Source organism: Lepidochelys kempii, chromosome 10, assembly GCF_965140285.1.
Source record: "Lepidochelys kempii isolate rLepKem1 chromosome 10, rLepKem1.hap1, whole genome shotgun sequence".
Lineage (NCBI taxonomy): Eukaryota > Metazoa > Chordata > Testudines > Cheloniidae > Lepidochelys > Lepidochelys kempii.
This window is the reverse complement of record NC_136389.1, coordinates 25,599,765-25,622,063: the sequence shown is the minus strand read 5'-3', so window position 1 is coordinate 25,622,063 and position 22,299 is coordinate 25,599,765. Positions and strand designations below refer to the sequence as shown.

The window sequence follows — 22,299 nt, the reverse complement described above, 5'->3', positions numbered from 1 at the left end:
AAAAAATCTAAACCTATATTTTAAAATGTCTTCAGCCCTTCTTTATAAACTGTAACAAAACAAGGCACAACCTTTTTCTCTGGAGAATACCTTTTAGAGGTATATAAAAGTGAGGAAAGATTTCTCCAGATATCTGAAAATAGATGAAGAATGAATGCAAGATGCAGGAATGCTGCTCCAGGATGCAGGAACTGCAGAGCAGAAGATTCTCATACCACCAGTGCTAAGACTGTGCTATGGGCAGAGAGGAGGCAGTTACCAGATGAGCAGAAAAAGCTGGGAAGAGAGTAGAGAGATTAACATCTGGGTGGCAACCTTAGGCAAGTTTACTGAGGGGTTTAAAAATAATGGGAGTGATTTTTAACTGGGATTCTGAAATGAAACTGGAGCCAGTTGAGGTGTCTCAAGATGGGAGTGCTTTGTACATAGGAGAATCATTCTACACATGGTGGAGTCTGGAAAGCTGGGACTGGGGGAACCACTGAGAAAAGAGTTGCAATAGACAGGATCAGAGGAGATGAAAGCATGAATGAAATCTCAGCAGAGGGGAAGTCAAAAGTACACATTGCAACTTCACTGCACTTATTTATTTTCAGCATTTAATCATGAATATTATATTGAATGCAATTTATTGAGCATATAATTCATTTTTTTATTATTTGAGTAAGAATATTAAAAATCCAGTTATTGCTAATGGCACAGCTTAAAGCAAACTGCCAGAACCTTTATTTCAGAAAGTCTGCTTTCTAAGGGACCTAATCCTGCTTGAAATGAGTATCAAAGCTCTCACTGACTTTAGTGTAATATCGGTCTCCTTCAATCTTAAGAGGCTGGACTTTGGGCTGTATTTGCTTGTTTGTGCAGAGACTGAGCCACTAAGTTATTTTGGAAAATATGAACAAAAATCTGTATGCCCATATTTGAGATACTGTATCAAACAAACAAAAAGCAGGGTGTGTGAAAGTGGGGGTGTTGCCAGCTCAGTTTTTCAGATGCCCCATATTTAGATCACTCAAAAATTGCTTATTCTCTAACGGCTGAGATTCTCAAAAATATTTAAGTATCTAAGTCCCACTGAAATCAATGGGAATTAGGTACCTAAATAGCTTTGAGAAGTCGGGCCTAAATATACAATCAGTTCTGAATTCCTATTTCTAGATCTTAGTTTCTTATTGTAAGACAGGTGAAGCTCCATTAACTTTTAAGTTTTTGACCCTTGAGGGATGCAGTAGCAGGGGTGAATGTGAGGCAGGATTCCTCCTGGTCATTACTCATTGCCCCTGCCAAGTATAAATGCCCTCTTCCTGATATCACAGTCAGTTCCTTCTTGTCTGCAATTGGCAAAGGAGCTTCCTGCAGGATGAGTACAGCTGTGCTAATATTTGAGGCTGTTGCCTTGAGCAATTCCTTGAATGTTAGAACCTGCTTTGATACTTGATTTTCCTAGTCTCTGTGGAGACCTCTTTAGAGCTTTGTCACAGATGAGCTGTTAGTGCTCACCACCCTTTTGTGTCTCAATGTTTTCAGCGCCTTGGTACTTACAAGGTGCTTTGCTTTGGTGTTTTGGTGCTCCAGCACCTGCAGGATGTTAGCCCTGCAGGATGGCCTCCCCATCCAAATGCCACACCGTGACCATCCAATCTGAGGGCTGTGCCAAAATGTTGGCTCTTTGACTCATTTGAATCCTCCTTTCAAGGGAGGGAAGTGAGGCTCTACTTCATGATAATGCTTTCATGTTGAGTGGCTTCAAAGGCTCTCAGTCCCCTTCTACAGAGGGCCTCAGCACCAGAAGCCAAAGGGGCATAAGCTGTCTTTCAACAAAAGACAAGAGGTTGTTGAAATGGTCCAATGCACTTCACCAGCCTGGCAGGACCTCTATATGAAAGGCAGAACCTTTTCCCCACTGCGTCCTGGTCACTTGGACACAAGACTGCTGAGCATCATTTGGCTGGGCTTCAAGTTTAAAAGGCCTTACAAGACCAAGTGGAAAGGGACTATGGCATGATGCAAGCAGCTCCAAGTAGGCCCCTTTACCTGAGCTGCACAAAACCTCCTTGACTATCTGTTTCACCTGTCTGAGACTAAAATATAAAGAGTAACTCCATCCAAGTACATTTGACAACCATTTTGACCTATCATGGATTAGTGTAAGATAGACAAGGGTCTCTGTACCACCATGTCAAGTTCATGTGGGGCTGGATGCTTTTGAAGTTTCCTACTGTGACACTCTGAGCCCCATGTTCATCTTTATAAAATGATTGTGTGGTATCCAATGCAAAGTTTGTCATGTTGGATGTCTTTGGAAGGCTCATAATGCACTGAGCATGGTTGTTATAGTGATGTTATAGTAATTGTTACAGTAATGTTATAGTAAGGTTATAGGTTATTATTTCATGTATGTAGTTATGAGGCTGAAAATCATAGAATCATAGAATATCAGGGTTGGAAGGGACCTCAGGAGGTCATCTAGTCCAACCCCCTGCTCAAAGCAGGACCAATCCCCAGCTAAATCATCCCAGCCAGGGCTTTGTCAAGCCTGACCTTAAAAACCTCTAAGGAAGGAGATTCCACCACCTCTCTAGGTAACCCATTCCAGTGCTTCACCACTCTCCTAGTGAAAAAGTTTTTCCTAATATCCAACCTAAACCTCCCCAACTGCAACTTGAGACCATTACTCCTTGTTCTGTCATCTGGTACCACTGAGAACAGTCTAGTTCCATCCTCTTTGGAACCCCCTTTCAGGTAGTTGAAAGCAGCTATCAAATCCCCCCTCATTCTTCTCTTCTGCAGACTAAATAACAGCCTCTCCTCATAAGTCATGTGTTCCAGCCCCCTAATCATTTTTGTTGCCCTCCGCTGGACTCTTTCCAGTTTTTCCACATCCTTCTTGTAGTGTGGGGCCCCAAACTGGACACAATACTCCAGATGAGGCCTCACCAATGCCGAATAGAGGGGAATGATCACGTCCCTTAATCTGCTGACAGTGCTCCTACTTATACAGCCCAAAATGCAGTTAGCCTTCTTGGCAACAAGGGCACACTGTTGACTCATATCCAGCTTCTTGTCCACTGTAACCCCTAGGTCCTTTTCTGCAGAACTGCTGCCTAGCCACTTGGTCCCTAGTCTGTAGCAGTGCATGGGATTCTTCCGTTCTAAGTGCAGGACTCCGCACTTGTCCTTGTTGAACCTCATCAGATTTCTTTTGGCCCAATCCTGTTAATTTGTTTAGGTCCCTCTGTGTCCTATCCCTACCCTCCAGCGTATCTACCACTCCTCCCAGTTTAGTGTCATCTGGGAACTTGCTGAGGATGCAATCCACACCATCTTCCAGATCATTACTGAAGATATTGAACAAAACTGGCCCCAGGACCAGCCCTTGGGGCACTCCGTTTGATACCGGCTGCCAACTAGATATGGAGCCATTGTTCACTATCTGTTGAACCCGATGATCTAGCCAGCTTTCTATCCACCTTATAGTCCATTCATCCAGCCCATACTTCTTTAACTTGCTGGCAAGAATACTGTGAATATGTATTCTCATGGCTTAAAACAAGCCCATGCAAAATCTCTCCAAGAACAGAGAGGCACTCCCACCTCATCAGGGCATGGATGGGACAAACCCAGCCCAGCCTCACAGGAACAATGGATACTGGCTTAGGCAGCAACAAAATAATCTGTTAGACGCTGGAAGGAGTCACCCCCTTCCTTTGGGCAGTTTAGGACTGCGATGAGGTAATGCTTACCTGACTCTGAAGGGGCAGAAGGGGGCAAAGCCAGGAGGAAAGAAAGGACATGATAAAAGGGAGAGACATTTTGCCATGCTCTCTCTCTCTTCCACCTACATCTAAAGACACCACCACCACCACCAAGCAACTGAATGGCTGATCAAAGGGGAGAGCCTGGCTGAAGAGCCAGCCTGTGGTGAGAAGCATCTAAGTTTGAAAGGACACTGAAACTGTTAAGATCAGCTTAGAATGCATTTTGCTTTTATTTCCTTTGACCAAATCTGACTTGTTATGCTTTGACTTATCATCACTTAAATCTAGCTTTATAGTTAATAAATCTGTTTGTTTATTCTACCTGAAGTAGTGCATTTAGTTTGCAGTGTGTCAGAGACTCCCTTGGGAGAACAAGCCTGGTACATATACATTTCTTTGTTAAGTTGATGAACTTATATAAGTTTGTAGCATCCAGCGGGCATTACTGGACACTGCAAGACGGAGGTTCCCAGGGGTGTGTCTGGGACTGGAGATATTGGCTAGTGTCATTCACTTGCAAGTAGCTGGGAGCAGCTTACATGCTAGAGGCTGTGCATGAACAACCCAGGAGCGGGGGTTCTCACAGCAGAGCAGGGTAAGGCTGGCTCCCAGAGTCAAGGATTGGAGTGGCCTAGCAGATCACTGGTCCAGACAACACCAGAGGGGAACATCACACCTACTAAAAAGCTCTGTGTCAAGAGATATTCCTGGGGCCTGAAGTTGATAAAAGCTCCTGTTGAACCATTCATTTCCTGTAAGCTTAAATTTCTTACTTGGTTGTTTTCCTGATGGTAGTGACTTCAGCTCACAGAGTGAGTTTCAGGCCTACTGACTGATCTACCTTCTACTGTCTTTACAATGACACAGTCGTGCTATGGATTCATCCTACATTCCATCCCAAGATGGAGTTGGAGTTACTCTTTAATGAGCCTAATATCCTACCATTTTTTCCTGCATACCCTTCCTAATGAGGCCTTTCTCCATGTGGTTGATGTTTAAAGATCCCTAGATTTTACTTGGAGCAGACTAAAGCCCTTGGGAAGTGCCTTCTACATTTTATTTCATATCTATTCACTGGACAACTTTCTTAACATATACCTTATTGCATTTCATACTGCTGTTACCTAGCTGGCCTGAAGCTAGAAAGCCATGCCAAACTGCACTTGATCTGAGGCAAAGCAGCCTCAAAAAACCATTTGCGAGGCAGCCACCTGGGCCTTACACCAGGCATTTACAAAGAATTATGGTTTAGATTTGCCCTGTAGCCAGGAGATCCTGTTTCAGTCTATGTTGTAGAACTGTTTCTAAGGTATGGGAGACCAAACTCACTAATCCACTCACTAGAGATTATTTTGGGATAACCCTTACTTAAGTTGGCCCAATTTTATTTGAAGGGTTTTTTTCCTTTAGTCTTTGCAATGAATCCTTCAAGGTACCAATGTTATAACTGGTTTCAGAGTAGCAGCCATGTTAGTCTGTATTCGCAAAAAGAAAAGGAGTACTTGTGGCACCTTAGAGATGAACAAATTTATTTGAGCATAAGCTTTCAAGAGCTACAGCTCACTTCATCGGATGCATTCAGTGGAAAATACAGTGGGGAGATTTATATACATAGAGAACATGAAACAATGGGTGTTACCATACACACTGTAACGAGAGTGATCACTTAAGGTGAGCTATTACCAGCAGGAGAGTTAGGGAGGAGGGGCGGGAAACAATGAAACCCTACACCCCCTTTCCTGGGGAAGGCTTGATAAAAATCCTCACCAGTTTGCATAGGTGAACACAGACGCAAATCCTTGGATCTTAAGAACAATGAAAAAGCAATCAGGTTCTTAAAAGAAGAATTTTAATTGAAGAAAAAGTAAAAGGATCACGTCTGTAAAACTCCACCATCAACCTCAGCCTGGATCAGTCCACACAAGAGATCCACATCCTGGACACTATGGTGCTACTAAGCGATGGTCATATAAACACCACTCTATACCGGAAACCTACTGACCGCTATTCCTACCTACATGCCTCCAGCTTTCATCCAGACCACACCACACGATCCGTTGTCTACAGCCAAGCTCTACGATACAACCGCATTTGCTCCAACCCCTCAGACAGAGACAAACACTACAAGATCTCTATCAAGCGTTCTTACAACTACAATACCTACCTGCTGAAGTGAAGAAACAGATTGACAGAGCCAGAAGAGTACCCAGAAGTTACCTACTACAGGACAGGCCCAACAAAGAAAATAACAGAACACCACTAGCCATCACCTTCGGCCCCCAACTAAAACCTCTCCAGCGCATCATCAAGGATCTACAACCTGTTCTGAAGGACGACCCATCACTCTCACTCTCTTGGGATCACAGATCTTGGGAGACAGATCACAGATCTTGGGAGACAGGCCAGTCCTTGCTTACAGACAGCCCCCCAACCTGAAGCAAATACTCACCAGCAACCACACACCACACAACAGAACCACTAACCCAGGAACCTATCCTTGCAACAAAGCCCGTTGCCAACTGTGTCCACATATCTATTCAGGGGACACCATCATAGGGCCTAATCACATCAGCCACACTATCAGAGGCTCGTACACCTGCACATCTACCAATGTGATCTATGCCATCATGTGCCAGCAATGCCCCTCTGCCATGTACATTGGTCAAACTGGACAGTCTCTACGCAAAAGAATAAATGGACACAAATCAGACATCAAGAATTATAACATTCAAAAACCAGTCGGAGAACACTTCAATCTCTTTGGTCACTCGATTACAGACCTAAAAGTTGCAACTCTTCAACAAAAAAAACTTCAAAAACAGACTCCAACGAGAGACTGCTGACTTGGAATTAATTTGCAAACTGGATACAATTAACTTAGGCTTGAATAGAGACTGGGAGTGGATGTGTCATTACACAAAGTAAAGCTATTTCCCCTTGTTTGTTCCCCACCCCCACTGTTCCTCACACGTTCTTGTCAACTGCTGGAAATGGCCCACCTTTATTATCACTGCAAAAGGTTTCCCCTCCCCCCGCTCTCCTGCTGGTAATAGCTCACCTTACCTGATCACTCTCATTACAGAGTATGTCTACACTACAAAATTCGGTTTTGTAGAAAGCGTTTTTATACAGTCGATTGTGTGTGTCCCCACACAAACGCTCTAAGTGCATGTAGTCAGCGGAGTGTGTCCACAGTACCAAGGCAACCGTCTATTTCCGGAGCGTTGCACTGTGGGTAGCTATCCCACAGTTCCCGCAGTCTCCGCCGCCCATTTGAATTCTGGGTAGAAATCCCAGTGCCTGATGGGGCTAAAACATTGTCACGGGTGGTTCTGGGTACATATCGTCAGGCCCCCCTTCCCTCCCTCATTCCGTGAAAGCAAAGGCAGACAATCGTTTTGCACCTTTTTTCTTGTTACCTGTGTAGACGCCATACCACGGCAAGCATGGAGCCCGCTCAGCTAACCGTCACCGTATGTCTCCTGGGTGCTGGCAGATGTGGTACTGCATTGCTACACAGAAGCAGTTTATTGCCTTTTGGAAGCAGACAGTGCAGTATGACTGGTAGCCATTGTCAACGTAGTCCTGGGTGCTCTTTTAACCGACCTCAATGAGGTCAGGGGCACCTGGGCGAACATGGGAGTGACTCAGCCAGGTCATTTCCCTTTTAAGTTTCGTCTCATGGCAATTGAGTCCTACCGGCAGTACACTGTCTTTTAATCAGCAGCCAGCAGAATACGATGGCCAGTAGTCATACTGCACCGTCTTCTGCCGAGCACCTAGGAGATGACGATGGCTAGCAGTAGTACTGCACAGTCTGCTGCCAGCAAGATGTATAAAGATAGATGAAGTGGCTCAAAACAAGAAATAGACCAGATTTGTTTTGTATTCATTTTCTCCTCCCTCCCTCCGTGAAATCAACAGCCTGCTAAACCCAGTTTTGAGTTCTATCCTTGAGGGGGCTATTCAGTTTCTAGCAAAGCCACCCCCTTTGTTGATTTTAATTCCTTGTAAGCCAACACTGTAAGCCATGTTGTCAGTCGCCCTTCCCTCCGTCAGGGCAATGGCAGACAATCGTTCTGCGCCTTTTTTCTGTGCAGACACCATACCACAGCAAGCATGGAGCCTGCTCAGATCATTTTGGCAATTAGGAGCACATTAAACACCACGCGCATTATCCAGCAGTATATGCAGCACCAGAACCTGCCAAAGCGAAACCGAGCGAGTAGGCGACGTCAGTGTGGTGACGAGAGTGATGGGGACATGGACACAGACTTGTCTCAAAGCACGGGCCCTGGCAATGTGGGCATCATGGTGCTAATGGGGCAGGTTCATGCGGTGGAACGCCGATTCTGGGCCCAGGAAACAAGCACAGACTGGTGGGACCACATAGTGTTGCAGGTCTGGGACGATTCCCAGTGGCTGCGAAACTTTCGCATGCGTAAGGGCACTTTCATGGAACTTTGTGACTTGCTTTCCCCTGCCCTGAGGCGCATGAATACCAAGATGAGAGCAGCCCTCACAGTTGAGAAGCGAGTGGCAATAGCCCTGTGGAAGCTTGCAATGCCAGACAGCTACCGGTCAGTTGGGAATCAATTTGGAGTGGGCAAATCTACTGTAGGGGCTGCTGTGATGCAAATAGCCAACGCAATCAAAGATCTGCTGATATCAAGGGTAGTGACCCTGGGAAATGTGCAGGTCATAGTGGATGGCTTTGCTGCAATGGGATTCCCTAACTGTGGTGGGGCCATAGACGGAACCCATATCCCTATCTTGGCACCGGAGCACTGAGCCGGCGAGTACATAAACCGCACGGGGTACTTTTCAATAGTGCTGCAAGCACTGGTGGATCACAAGGGACGTTTCACCGACATCAACGTGGGATGGCCGGGAAAGGTACATGACGCTCGCATCTTCAGGAACTCTGGTCTGTTTCAAAAGCTGCAGGAAGGGACTTTATTCCCAGACCAGAAAATAACTGTTGGGGATGTTGAAATGCCTATATGTATCCTTGGGGACCCAGCCTACCCCTTAATGCCATGGCTCATGAAGCCGTACACAGGCAGCCTGGACAGTAGTCAGGAGCTGTTCAACTACAGGCTGAGCAAGTGCAGAATGGTGGTAGAATGCGCATTTGGATGTTTAAAAGCACGCTGGTGCAGTTTACTGACTTGGTTAGACCTCAGCGAAACCAATATTCCCACTGTTATTACTGCTTGCTGTGCGCTCCACAATATCTGTGAGAGTAAGGGGGAGACGTTTATAGCGAGGTGGGAGGTTGAGGCAAATCGCCTGGCTGCTGGTTACACACAGCCAGAAACCAGTGCGGTTAGAAGAGCACAGGAGGGCGTGGTGCGCATCAGAGAAGCTTTGAAAACCAGTTTCATGACTGGCCAGGCTACTGTGTGAAAGTTCTGTTTGTTTCTCCTTGATGAAACCCCCCGCCCCTTTTGGTTCACTCTACTTCCCTGTAAGCTAACCACCGTCCCCTCCTCCCTTCGATCACCACTTGCAGAGGCAATAAAGTCATTGTTGCTTCACATTCATGCATTCTTTATTCATTCATCACACAAATAGGGGGATAACTGCCAAGGTAGCCCAGGAGGGGTGGTGGAGGAGAGAAGCACCGGGAGGGGTGGTGGAGGAGGAAAGGACAAGGCCACACAGCACTTTAAAAGTTTAAAACTTATTGAATGCCAGCCTTTTGTTGCTTGGACAATCCTCTGGGGTGGAGTGGCTGGGTGGCCGGAGGCCCCCCCACCGCGTTCTTGGGCGTCTGGGTGAGGAGGCTATGGAACTTGGGGAGGAGGGCGGTTGGTTACACAGGGGCTGTAGCAGCGGACTGTGCTCCTGCTGCCTTTCCTGCAGCTCAACCATGCACTGGAGTATATTAGTTTGATCCTCCAGCAGCCTCAGCATTGAATCCTGCCTCCTCTCATCATGCTGCCGCCACCTTTCAGCTTCAGCCCTCTCTTCAGCCCGCCAGATACTCTCTTCAGCCCGCCACCTCTCCTCCCAGTCATTTTGTGCTTTCTTGCACTCTGACATTGTCTGCCTCCATGCATTCCTCTGTGCTCTGTCAGTGTGGGAGGACAGCATGAGCTCAGAGAACATTTAATTGCGAGTGTGTTTTTTTCGCCTTCTAATCTTCGCTAACCTCTGGGAAGGAGAAGCTCCTGTGATCCTTGAAACACATGCAGCTGGTGGAGGGAAAAAAAGGGACAGTGGTATTTAAAAAGACACATTTTATAGAACAGTGGGTACACTCTTTCACGGTAAACCTTGCTGTTAAAATTACATATATAGCACATGTGTTTTTGTTCCAAGGTCGCATTTTGCCCCCCCCCCCAGCACGTGGCTAGCCCCTCTACCCTCCCCGAGGCTAACAGCGGGGAACATTTATGTTCAGCCACAGGCAAACAGCCCAGCAGGAACGGGCACCTCTGAATGTCCCCTTAAGAAAAGCACCCTATTTCAACTAGGTGACCATGAATGAGATCACTCTCCTGAGGATAACACAGAGAGATAAAGAACGGATGTTGTTTCAACGCCAACAAACATACACTGCAATGCTTTGTTCTACAATGATTCCCCAGTATGTGCTACTGGCCTAGAGTGGTAAAGTGTCCTACCATGGTGAATGGAATAAGGCTGCCCTCCCCAGAAACCTTTTGCAAAGGCTTTGGGAGTACATCCAGGAGAGCCGCGAATGCCAGGGCAAATTAATCATTAAACAAGCTTGCTTTTAAACCATGTATAGTATTTTGAAAGGTACACTCACCAGAGGTCCCTTCTCCACCTGCTGGCAGGTCCGGGAGGCAGCCTTGGGTGGGTTCGGGGGGTACTGGCTCCAGGTCCAGGGTGAGAAACAGTTCCTGGCTGTCGGGAAAAGAGGTTTCTCGGCTTGCTTGCTGTGAGCTATCTACAACCGCATCATTATCATCTTCCTCGTCCCCAAAACCTGCTTCCGTGTTGTCTCCATCTCCATCGAAGGACACGGCTGGGGTAGTGGTGGCTGAACCCCCTAAAATGGCATGCAGCTCATCATAGAAGCAGCATGTTTTGGGCTCTGACCTGGAGCGGCCGTTCGCCTCTCTGGTTTTCTGGTAGGCTGCCTCAGCTCCTTAAGTTTCATGCGGCACTGCTTCAGGTCCCTGTTATGGCCTCTGTCCTTCATGGCCTGGGAGATTTTGACAAAGGTTTTGGCATTTCGAAAACTGGAACGGAGTTCTGATAGCACGGATTCCTCTCACCATACAGCGATCAGATCCCGTACCTCCCATTCGGTCCATGCTGGAGCTCTTTTGCGATTCTGGGACTCCATCATGGTCACCTCTGCTGATGAGCTCTGCATGGTCACCTTCAGCTTGCCATGCTGGCCAAACAGGAAATTGAAATTCAAAAGTTCGCGGGCCTTTTCCTGTCTACCTGGCCAGTGCATCTGAGTTGAGAGTGCTGTCCAGAGCGGTCACAATGGAGCACTCTGGGATAGCTCATGGAGGCCAAAACCGTCTAAATGTGTCCACAGTACCCCAAATTCAACCCAGCAAGGCCGATTTCAGCGCTAATCCCCTTGTCGGGGGTGGAGTAAGGAAATCGATTTTAAGAGCCCTTTAAGTCGGAAAAAAGGGCTTCATCGTGTGGACGGGTGCAGGGTTAAATCAATTTAACGCTGCTAAATTCGACCTCAACTCCTAATGTAGACCAGGGCTTAGTGTGTATGGTAACACCCATTGTTTCATGTTCTCTGTGTATATAAATCTCCCCACTGTATTTTCCACTGAATGCATCTGATGAAGTGAGCTGTAGCTCACGAAAGCTTATGCTCAAATAAATTTGTTAGTCTCTAAGGTGCCACAAGTACTCCTTTTCTTTTTGCGAACACAGACTAACATGGCTCAAAAAGGTGTCTTAAAACTGGTACACTATTTTTACAGACTCACTCTTCCACAAGGCTTAAGGACAACACATTTGCCCATTATATCCATATTTTCACATGCATCCGTGCTAGCAGTGGTCATTTCCAAAGAGGGAATGCCAGAGTAGAACAACTAATGGAATGGAAAATGGTCTATTTTTTAAACGCCTGCAAGTGTTTCCACAAGTGCTTAAAAAACCCATAGAATTGGAACTTATGATACAAATAGTGATTTTTACTAGTCCGGCAGCATAGAATAAGAGAGAGCCAGCCTCAGTAGTAGCATGGCTGAGAATCAAGGTGAACTGCAGTACTCTTGAAACTATTTTCTTCCACATACATAGTGGGATTAGATTTCAGAGTAACAGCCGTGTTAGTCTGTATTCGCAAAAAGAAAAGGAGTACTTAGATGTTTGTTTTTATACACACAAATCATGAAAAAATGGGTGTTTATCACTACAAAAGGTTTTCTCTCCCCCCACCCCACTCTCCTGCTGGGAATAGCTTATGCAAAGTGATCATTCTCCTTACAATGTGTATGATAATCAAGGTGGGCCATTTCCACAAGTGGGCCATTTTTTCATGATTTGCGTGTATAAAAACAAACGTCTTCTGTATTTTCCACTTCAAATGTCAAAGGTTTGTAGTGTACGGAAATTTCCATCTTTCCTTGCAGGCCTGGATAGCTTTAATGGCTGAATCCAGGAAGCAGAAAAATAGGTTAAATAGATGCAGGCGGTACCAAAGGATAAAAATAACAGGGAAAGCTTAGCTTGAACCAGAGGTTGAATCAAGAGCAATATTGTTATAGAGAAGTTGATAGAATATGTTGAAAACAAGTTGGAAGTCAAAGTTTACAAAATCAGACTCCCTCACGTTAGGAAGACATCAGTTCCAACTGAATTTGCTGCACAGTTTATTGCTATCTTAGACCCAGGGGATCATCACTTTTAAAAAGTGACATAACTCCTACAGGAAGGGAGCTGGCAGTGAGGTAAAGGAGAACAGAGGTTCTGTGACTGTAACTCGTTGTAGAGAAGATTGGGACCACACTAAAATCTCTGGATCCAAAAAATACCTAGGATATGAAGAAGGTAAGATTTTTTTTTCTATCAACTTAAGTCCCTTGCCTTATTTTGTACATATTATGGAAATACAACAGTTATGACTACACAAAGACAGCCTGTGTTATTTTCAACATCTTTCAAAATAAAGTGTCAGAGGTGATGGGGAGAGATGGCATTGTTTGCCAAATGAAGGTGCACAAAACAACAACAAATGTTTCAGGAGGGTGTTGCAAAATGAAAGAAAATAGAAAGAATTACTTGAAAGTATGCTCTTATTATCCCAGTCGTCTACGGACAGTGCAGTGTGGAGTAACTTCCCAAACATGAGCATGCATCAGTTTGTCTTCCAGGAACAAACTAGTCCTGCAAAGAGTAAATAAAACAACCACTGGATGACTGAGTACTGCAGACTGCTGTCATTCATCACATCAACAGATTCTCTCGTCTTTTAGAACCACAGGTCAGTCCTTCACACACGTAACTACCAGCAGCAAACACAACATAATTTGGACATCATAAGATTTATGGGCTAAATCCCTAACTGGTATAAATTTGTGTTGTTCCAGTAAAATCAAGGTAGCTATGCCAATTTACACCACCTGAAGATTTGGCTATGTTTATGCAGAATGGAATACACCGTTTGCAAATCTCAGGTGTCATGACATGCCTACAGGAGAACAATGAAAAGTAAACAATGTGCCATAAAACACATTTGTATTAGGCTATCCAGAATCAGGGAAGCTTCCATCTAGGCTTTATGACAGCAATAAAACAGACCTGGCTTTCCAGATGGTGCTAAGTTCTCAAGCGAAATATATAATTTTTATTGCACAGAAATCTTTGGTCACCCTTAGTATTTTAATTATAATTTGCATGGAGGGATCATAGACTAACTGGCCTGTTTATTAAGGACTTTAGGCAGGGAAGTTCCACTAAAATTAATGAAGAGTCACCCTTGTTTGAAATATTTTAGTGACTTCAGGGCAAGTACGCTTAGACAATGAAAATGTTCTCCATCTGTGCACTGCTCATTGTAAACCTAATGGAATGCTGAGAATGAAGGCCTGCTTTCTACAGGTTACTGTACTGGGGCTGAACAGCTAGGAAAAGACGAGTGCTGTAAACAGAACCCTCTATCCATGGCAACAGGCATTTCCACTTGTAAATGCATAAAAGAAAGAACTGGTTTGATGTTTCTTTGCATTTTTAATATTTTCACAGTTTTATAACAGCAAGAATGACCTGTGGGTCAGGCATTTCCTGACCATTAATGATTGTCTGTGTTAAGGGGCCAAAGACTGAGTATGCCAGCCTGTTATTAGCAGCCAGGAAATGCCCTCTGTGTTGGTCACTGTTGCTTAAATAAATTAAGATCAGACTGCTTTATATGGGAAGTAGCCACATAAGGGAGCAGAAACTACCATTCTCCTTATGGATTTCCCTGCCATCATTCTCTAGTGAGAGCGTGGACTTGTGTCCCTCCTTCATGATAAAAAGGGGACTGGCCTCAAAACTAGTGAATCAAGAGAGGCCGGGGCATGCCCCCACATTAGGTCTCTGCTCCTAAATTTGCATGCTTGACTAAGGTGTGAAAATCCCTCACATAAACTGGGATTCCACAAACACACACACATTTATTACATATATACACAAATAACCCGACTTGCATATGTGCATGAGGGAGTTTGCACACTAAATGGGCCATGTAGGTGTGCATGTGTTGAACATGGGAGGCAAAATGGCTAAACAATCTCTTTCCAGCCTTCACTGTATCCGTATCTAAATACTACACCAGAAACACCAACTATTTCATAAACGTGTTCCTTATGCCTAATCTGTTAGATTGTAACAATATTCCTGTTCATTTTCCCTCATTTCTAGCTGGATTGACCTGCTCTGAACAAGTTAGGCAAAAGGCTTCTTCCACTCCTCCCACCCCACACCAGTGATCCATCAAGGGTCTCTCTCCACTCCACCCTGAAGCCTTAGATGGTCAGCATTGTGAAGGGGAAAAGCAAAAAGCTATCTCAGCCTTAAGGGTGTAGGTCTTTCTACCTCCACTGTGAAGCCTGATTAGCTGAGCTGGCAGTCCATAAAGTTGAAGCCAGTCAACCGTTCCCGATTTTGGGTTCAGGTCTAGAATGTTAATGACCCTGTCATTTCAGAGTGGCAAGTTTTGTTGTCTAATTCCTGCACTGGAGCAGCAAAAGCTGGCACTTCTTACAAACTTCTTGAAGTTCGCTCTCCTTTTAAGCAACTTCCTGTGGCCCCTATGCCTTTCTAAAGTTGCCATCACCATATCCCTATTGTCATAAATATAAAGGGAAGGGTAAACCCCTTTAAAATCCCTCCTGGCCAGAGGAATAATCCTCTCACCTGTAAAGGGTTAAGAAGCTAAAGGTAACCTCGCTGGCACCTGACCAAAATGACCAATGAGGAGACAAGATACTTTCAAAAGCTGGGAGGAGGGAGAGAAACAAAGGGTCTGTGTCTGTCTATATGCTGGTTTCTGCCAGGGATAGACCAGGAATGGAGTCTTAGAACTTTTAGTAAGTAATCTAGCTAGGTATGTGTTAGATTATGATTTCTTTAAGTGGCTGAGAAAAGAATTGTGCTGAGTAGAATAACTATTTCTGTCTGTGTATCTTTTTTGTAACTTAAGGTTTTGCCTAGAGGGGTTCTCTATGTTTTTGAATCTAATTACCCTGTAAGATATCTACCATCCTGATTTTACAGGGGGGATTTCTTTATTTCTATTTACTTCTATTTTTATTAAAAGTCTTCTTGTAAGAAAACTGAATGCTTTTTCATTGTTCTCAGATCCAAGGGTTTGGGTCTGTGGTCACCTATGCAAATTGGTGAGGCTTTTTATCCAACATTTCCCAGGAAAGGGGGGGTGCAAGTGTTGGGAGGATTGTTCATTGTTCTTAAGATCCAAGGGTCTGGGTCTGTAGTCACCTAGGCAAATTGGTGAGGCTTTTTACCAAACCTTGTCCAGGAAGTGGGGTGCAAGGTTTTGGGAAGTATTTTGGGGGGAAAGACGCGTCCAAACAGCTCTTCCCCAGTAACCAGTATTAGTTTGGTGGTGGTAGCGGCCAATCCAAGGACAACGGGTGGAATATTTTGTACCTTGGGGAAGTTTTGACCTAAGCTGGTAAAGATAAGCTTAGGAGGTTTTTTCATGCAGGTCCCCACATCTGTACCCTAGAGTTCAGAGTGGGGGAGGAACTTTGACATCTATGCTGCTCCCTGAGTCTACTCTACTCTCACTCCTGTTTAGCTCCGTATATATCTGTAGGGTGCAAGTCATGTAGACTCCAAGGTGGGTAATGTTCCAGCTAAGTATTATACAATAAAGTTGATAGTTTTTTGGCAGAACAACATGAAAATATTTTTGCTTAAAGGGACTATCATGTTTAAATAGGGCTTTTGGCAGCTGTAATCTAGTCTTAAAAATAAAATATTAACATGGGAAAGGAAGGACGACAACTAGGTAGGTATTGGGGGCTCCAAGTATTTAAGGCATAGTTCTGCTATGAAACCATTTCTGTAAAAGTGGCACCTTTTTTACATACAGGGAACAGATATGTTACGTTTTAAGAGTCATAGCTACTTATGTGAGCCACAGAAATGAGTTTTTTCTCCTACAGAGCCAACACAGCTCTGAACAAGTGAGCTGGATTACATTCTGGCTCATGCATTGTGAGCAGAAATGTTGCATAAATTCCAACTGTTGGACCAAATTCTGCCCCCTCTAACATCTGTACAATCCTGGCACAGCAGGCCTCTTGTGTGCTTTCTACACTCATGTGAATTTTGGCCCATGTGAGGAATGTTAGATTTCTGAAAAGTTACCTGCCTGGGTTTGTGTGCATTATTTTTCTGTTATGCAGGTTGGTGTTTTTAAAAGACATTCTGCATGTATAAATAAAAAATAGAAAAATAAATTTCTGCAGCACGTGGCTGAGGCATCTCAGTGATACTTTCAACAGCTCAGATCAGTCGAGCAATCAAAGGGCAAGACAGAGTAGGCATGCCTTTGCTTTGCCAGTTATAAAAAAATCAAACTCAGACTTAGAACTCTGCTTGGTGCAAAGTTATAAACAAGTTCTGTTGATATCATTATATTATAGAGAGCACTTTATCTAAGCTGCCTCTTGAAACCCATGATCGGGCCATTAGCTGTATCATATAAGAGTGTGTATAGTCTATTAATCCCGCACTGTTTGAGTAGAACTTTCAATAAAAGCAGACCAGTTAATATCCAGGACCCTGCTAGTGCTAAACATTTCATTAATAAATTTCTGTGCAGTCTCTAAAATGCTTGTGGAAGAAGCACAGTAAAGTGAATAAGGACTGTATAGTCTCAGGCTTTGCAGATGCTGGATCCTTCTTAATGTAGATGCTGTATATCCAGTACCAGGAAGTTCAGCTCAGTGAACTGCAGTGGTGCCAAAAAATGAACTGTAATGTTGAATTAGCACGTGAGGAGCAACAACAGACTGTTTTTTCTATAGCGTAGTGGAAGAACTGTTTACAGTAACTGAAATCTAAGTCGTTTACAGGAAATCTTTTCAGAAGCCATTATCAGGGTTACTTTAAAAATACACCTGCGCTCTTTATAGCTAAAGTCTGTATATTCTTAAATATAAAGTGACCTAAAGAGCACAACTCTTCCAAACAGTCACATGATCAGCGTTTGCCCTCCTGCTCATTCCACAAGCCCTCCTGATGCTGCCAACTCCTCCAGTTCTTTTGTTTTGAGGGAGGCACTCCCTCTTTATTTGTTATGTAAAGAGCCATGCTTATCTATAGCTCTATAATTATCAAATGATACTAGTTCAAATGGCAGTGCATGTGACTGAAGTTACACATGACGACTGAAAATAGCAATAGATACTGGCTGCTTAACGATGTCAAAAGTGACTAAGGAACAATTGTCCTCAAAATCAATTGCAAAATGTGCCACGCAACACCTGCATGATGAGAAAAGAATCAGAACTGTCCTAACCTTTATCAGTCAGGAGTTCCTGGTGTAGTGGATTCCCATGGTATTGAAAGCAGAGTCATCCGTAACAACGGGGGCTTTGTCCTGCACAATACTACCAAAGTAGCCCTGAGACTTCCGTCAGACTGCTAGAAATATGTCTGGAGTGGGATGAATCTGGCAAAGCACTACTAAACTGCTGTATTGCCAGGCCCAGGACTCTTGGACAGCTGCGCAGACTGACAATTTCAGTGCAGTGCTGAAAAAGGAAACTTTAAGGCTTCTAGAGGACTGAAATAGCTCTGCATAAATTCACCATACTACTGCGTAAAGATTCATGATTGTTCTACCCTCTAGAGGCAGCAAAGAGGATATAAGTGCTATTAATGATAGCTAATTGAGATTTTAAATCAGGACTGCTATTTCTTTGGGCCCAACTCTGCATCCCTCACATGCTCAAAACTCCCATTGAAATCAATGGGAATTTAGGTGAGCAAGGAATGCAAGATTAAGTTCTATATTACACTTCACTTTCTAATTTTCTGGAACAGCAGCTTAAGGTATAAGAACATTCACCATTACACCTAAGTGTGCATCATCTTATACAGTCTTTGTCATGACTATGACACCCTCTGACACCCCATTGTGAAACTCCTCCAGTTCTTTTGCTGCACTGAGGAACATCAGCTGACAACATGTATTTATGTGTAGGCTTAAGGGTGGCAATTTAAGACCTTCCTTTCTTGGAGATTGCCTGAACCTTCAAACATACTGGAGAGCTGGAACCTCAGCTACAGAAGCTGACATGAGGCTTGTGACTTTGGTGGCAGAGAAATCTATGGCCTTTTCAGTGTCCCAAGTACTGAAGAGTGCCCTAAAATTGGTCATAGAGGGCTCCTAAATGTGGACTGAGGCCCCTTCAGCACAAGGAACCATCCCCACAGATATGGATGATAGTAGGAATAAATCTGCTCTCCAGGATACAGCAAGGCTGCTAAAAAAGAATGATTTGTTGAGCTGACAAGATTGGCTCTGAAGGATGTCTACCTATCATTTCCCAAAACTGCTAAAGTACCCAGAGTTCTTATAAGACTAGTGTCCCTTTCAGTTTATCATTGATTCCATTCTACTTCACAAAGCTCCTAAGTTTACATAGCTTTGAGGATTAGGGGCATCGGAGAGATACTGGACCTAGATGGCATACTGATTGCCTCCCTGAAGATAGAGCCAGTACAGCAGGAGAAGGATTTAAGCAATCCACATCCTAGAAGGGTTTGGCATCCTTATGATAATGTAAAAATATTACACAGCCTTACAAGAAATAAGAACTCATGGTCTCCCAGAAAAGGAAATGTTCAAACTTCCCCTGTAAACAGAGGACTAAGGTGTCCTCTAAGGAAAACCTCCTCTCCCCTCAGGAATGTAGGCCTGTGTAAGTGCAGGCAGTCTTCCAGGGACCCATCTACTAGTGGAGCCTCCAGAGACTGAGGGCCTAAAACAAGGACCAAATTACAGAGGTGAGACCAGATCAGCATACCTCTTGCTGGATCCAATACATAGAAGTCTGGAGCAAAGAAGCAGTGTTTGGCTTATTCTTGGACATGATCATAATATCAAATGCAAATCTATTTTACTGGTTAACAGGATGAGAGGAGATAGCCACTGGGGGCAAATGCTCATAAGAAGACAACAAATTCCATTTCAACTGCCTGCAACTCTTAAGTTGGCTTTTGATGAAAAGCGTGGCAAAGGAGAGATCACAAATACCAATGGAGACTGCTTTGGTTAGACAAGAATAATTGATCACATGTGGTACTAAAACAAACTGGTAAGTCAATGCTCTAAGATGCTGGTGTGGGTGGCCAAGAATTTGGGGGAGTACTGCCTAATATATCATCTGTCAACATGGGCAGAATATACTCCAGACCTGTCAGATGCCAGAACAGATTGGAATTCCAGGGTACCTGAGAAACTTAAGGAATCTGGTGTCTAAAATGACAAGCATTTACATGCCCTGTCTATATATATTTCTCATATGTCTGTAGCTGTAGTATGTACATGCCCCTTACCCGAGACAGGAAACTTCAGTTCTGCCACAGATAGGCCAGAGTGGTAAAAGCAGCCAGAATCTAGTTGGGACACTGAGGCAAGCAGAGATTAAGTGACTTTTCCAAGATCATTTTTCCAAAGTAACAAGGCTAGGTACAGAACTTTTAGTTTACAGTCCCTTGCTTTAGCCAAAAGACCATATTACTCTCTTAACTGCATAAATAAAAGACAGGAATAATCTCTGTCCTGAGGAACTTGCAGTCAGTCAAATTCAGACAGATGCAACACATAACTCAAACAGAATATAGTCATTGGGCAGTGATGGCACAGAGATCAATGTTGGAAGGCTTTACTAAAGAAGCAGATTTTAAAAAGAGTACTTGATGGAAGACAAGAAGTCTAAAGTTATTTCAGTCCCAGGGAGCAGCACGAACGAATTTGTAAAGCCATGATTGCAAATGTCATCTTTAAATACACACAATGATGTAAAACTGGCCTTTAATGTGAAATAGCATGATAAAATAAGGTAACTGTTTTTTCAGCAAAGTAATGTTCAGGGTCTGACTGACACCCTAAAGAAAAAAAAATCCAAAATTCAGAGTTAAGGTACCAGGCAACAGTAATTTTACTTATACTTATTATGATAGGTTGTATTCAGGAAAGCCTTCCATTATATGGTGTCATAACACTATTGGGAAAATGTTCATTTTTTTATGGCATGGGTTATCCAAGTGGAAGGTACTTATTAAATATTTAAATTGTAAGAAATTTCTTTATCAGATTACACAGGCACTTTACTGCCCATCTACACCAATGTTCATCTAGCACCTTGAGACGGGAATTGATTTGACCATTTTTTGAGCAGGCACAATGATTTCCAAACAAATATGTGTAAGTCAGAATTGAAGAGACCAGAGGGCAAATTTATTCCTGCTTAATGGAGCTACTCTAGGGATTAATCTGGTCTAGTAAGTTCAAGCGTGTTTGAAGGCAGTGTTGCCAGCAAAGAATTGTCCTAAATATACTTACTTCTAAGTAGTTAATTTGCTATCTAGATTTCAGTTAATTTTCAGGAAATATGGCAAATGGGTTAATGTATCCTCATGAGAATGTTCCAAGTAAGTTTTTCATTCACAATTTATCTTAACTAGTATAAAATAAATATTATAAAGCTATAATTAAACATTAAAACTGTTCACTATACATACATACCTAGGCTTGCTCAAAATGGCAATGTAAAGAAATATTCCTTAACTGCAGTCCTAGAAACTTGTTGATGCAACTTCGAAAAGATGTCCAGGAAAGTGATCCACAGTGTTCTAAAATGTGACTCCATATAGATGTAGTAGAATTTTCAGAATGAAGCCCTGCTTTCCTATTGGTTGTTGCACAGCAAAGAAAAGAGAAGTGCTGTAAATAGAACAATATCCATGGTAACTTGCACTTCAAACTTTGCAACATTTATGAAAATATTATCTCAGTTTATAACAATAATTATAAGTTTGTTAAGTTTGCTCAGCTTTGACTCAGACATTCAGATCCTCCAGCTAGTTCTGTTGACTCAGTCCTGCACCAACTGAAGTCAGTGGCAACACTCCCATTGACTTCAGTGGTGCAGGATTGGGTCCATAGAACCAAATCCTGTCATTACCAGAGTCAATGGGAATTTTGCCACTGACTTTAATGGAACTGGGATTAGACACTAAATGCTAGGCTATGGCCTCTGTGGTGGTTGCTGTTCAACTGTTTTTAAAAAGGAAAATAGCAAATGCCACAAGATTCTTAACCTCATCAATATCCTGTATCCATCTTTAACTGAATAGCTTCACTTTGGCTATTTCTTCCCCATCTCACTGTATGTAATCAGCACAAACACCAGTATGCTTGACTCTAGATGATGGTAGGCAAAATGCATTCATTGGCAACTAAGCTTAAAACAGCTTAAATGAAATTCAGACAGTGATGGGGCAAAGACATTTCATGCATGCTGCAAATTTGTATAACAAGTGGTCCAGCCTGATGGAATTACACACTTAACTTCTACAAAATATGGTTATAATGAAAATGTTGACAGTGACAGCAATGCTACAAGCAGATAACTTTAAGCAATAAGGAAATTAATCAGTGCTTTCAAATGTCCCCCTTTCACTACAAGTTTCATTACAGGGCATACAAAACTTTTTTTTACCTTGTCTAAAGAACAGTTTGGATAGTCCCGTTCCAAATTCAAGTTCCCAAGATTCCTAGCAGCCAGTAAATATAAAAAACAAATATTCTTAACAGCAAATACAATTTGGATGGCACAGTGGGTTCAACTTTGTACTCAGGATTCCTGATGTCAATTTTGCCACAGATCACAAGTGGAAATGAATTTGGTGATTTCATCTGGGTCATTAATGGATATTAGCATCCAAAAAGGTCACAGCACCATCGGCAGTAACTTCTCAAGAGAAGTCCGGAATAGGAGCAACAGAAGGATTGCCACCGATCAGTTTTGAAATGCTTTGGCAGAGCCAGCTG

The 22,299-nt window shown here is 43.4% G+C and overlaps 2 protein-coding genes across 3 annotated transcripts in view; one reads left to right on the top strand and one right to left on the bottom strand.

Moving 5' to 3' along the window:
- LOC140918352 (uncharacterized) overlaps positions 1-15,412 on the top strand; it is a 31,215-nt gene extending 15,803 nt beyond the window's left edge. Inside the window, exons 2-3 of one of the 2 annotated variants that reach the window (XR_012161154.2) lie at positions 12,652-12,770; positions 14,625-15,412. The gene's annotated coding sequence lies outside the window, so the exon portion shown is untranslated. Of the gene's footprint in view, positions 1-12,651; positions 12,771-13,093; positions 13,228-14,624 lie in introns of those variants that run through there. The other variant, XR_012161155.2, reaches the window with a different exon arrangement.
- The window catches only part of USP7 (ubiquitin specific peptidase 7), a 138,408-nt gene extending 117,235 nt beyond the window's left edge, over positions 1-21,173 (bottom strand). The window contains exons 1-2 of the mRNA XM_073362481.2: positions 20,992-21,173; positions 13,002-13,106 (exon numbers count right to left, since the gene is read on the bottom strand). Of these exons, the coding sequence (XP_073218582.1) occupies positions 13,002-13,074 (73 nt within the window). The 5' untranslated portion in view covers positions 13,075-13,106; positions 20,992-21,173. The remainder of the gene's footprint in view (positions 1-13,001; positions 13,107-20,991) is intronic.
- Positions 21,174-22,299: the final 1,126 nt, after the last annotated feature.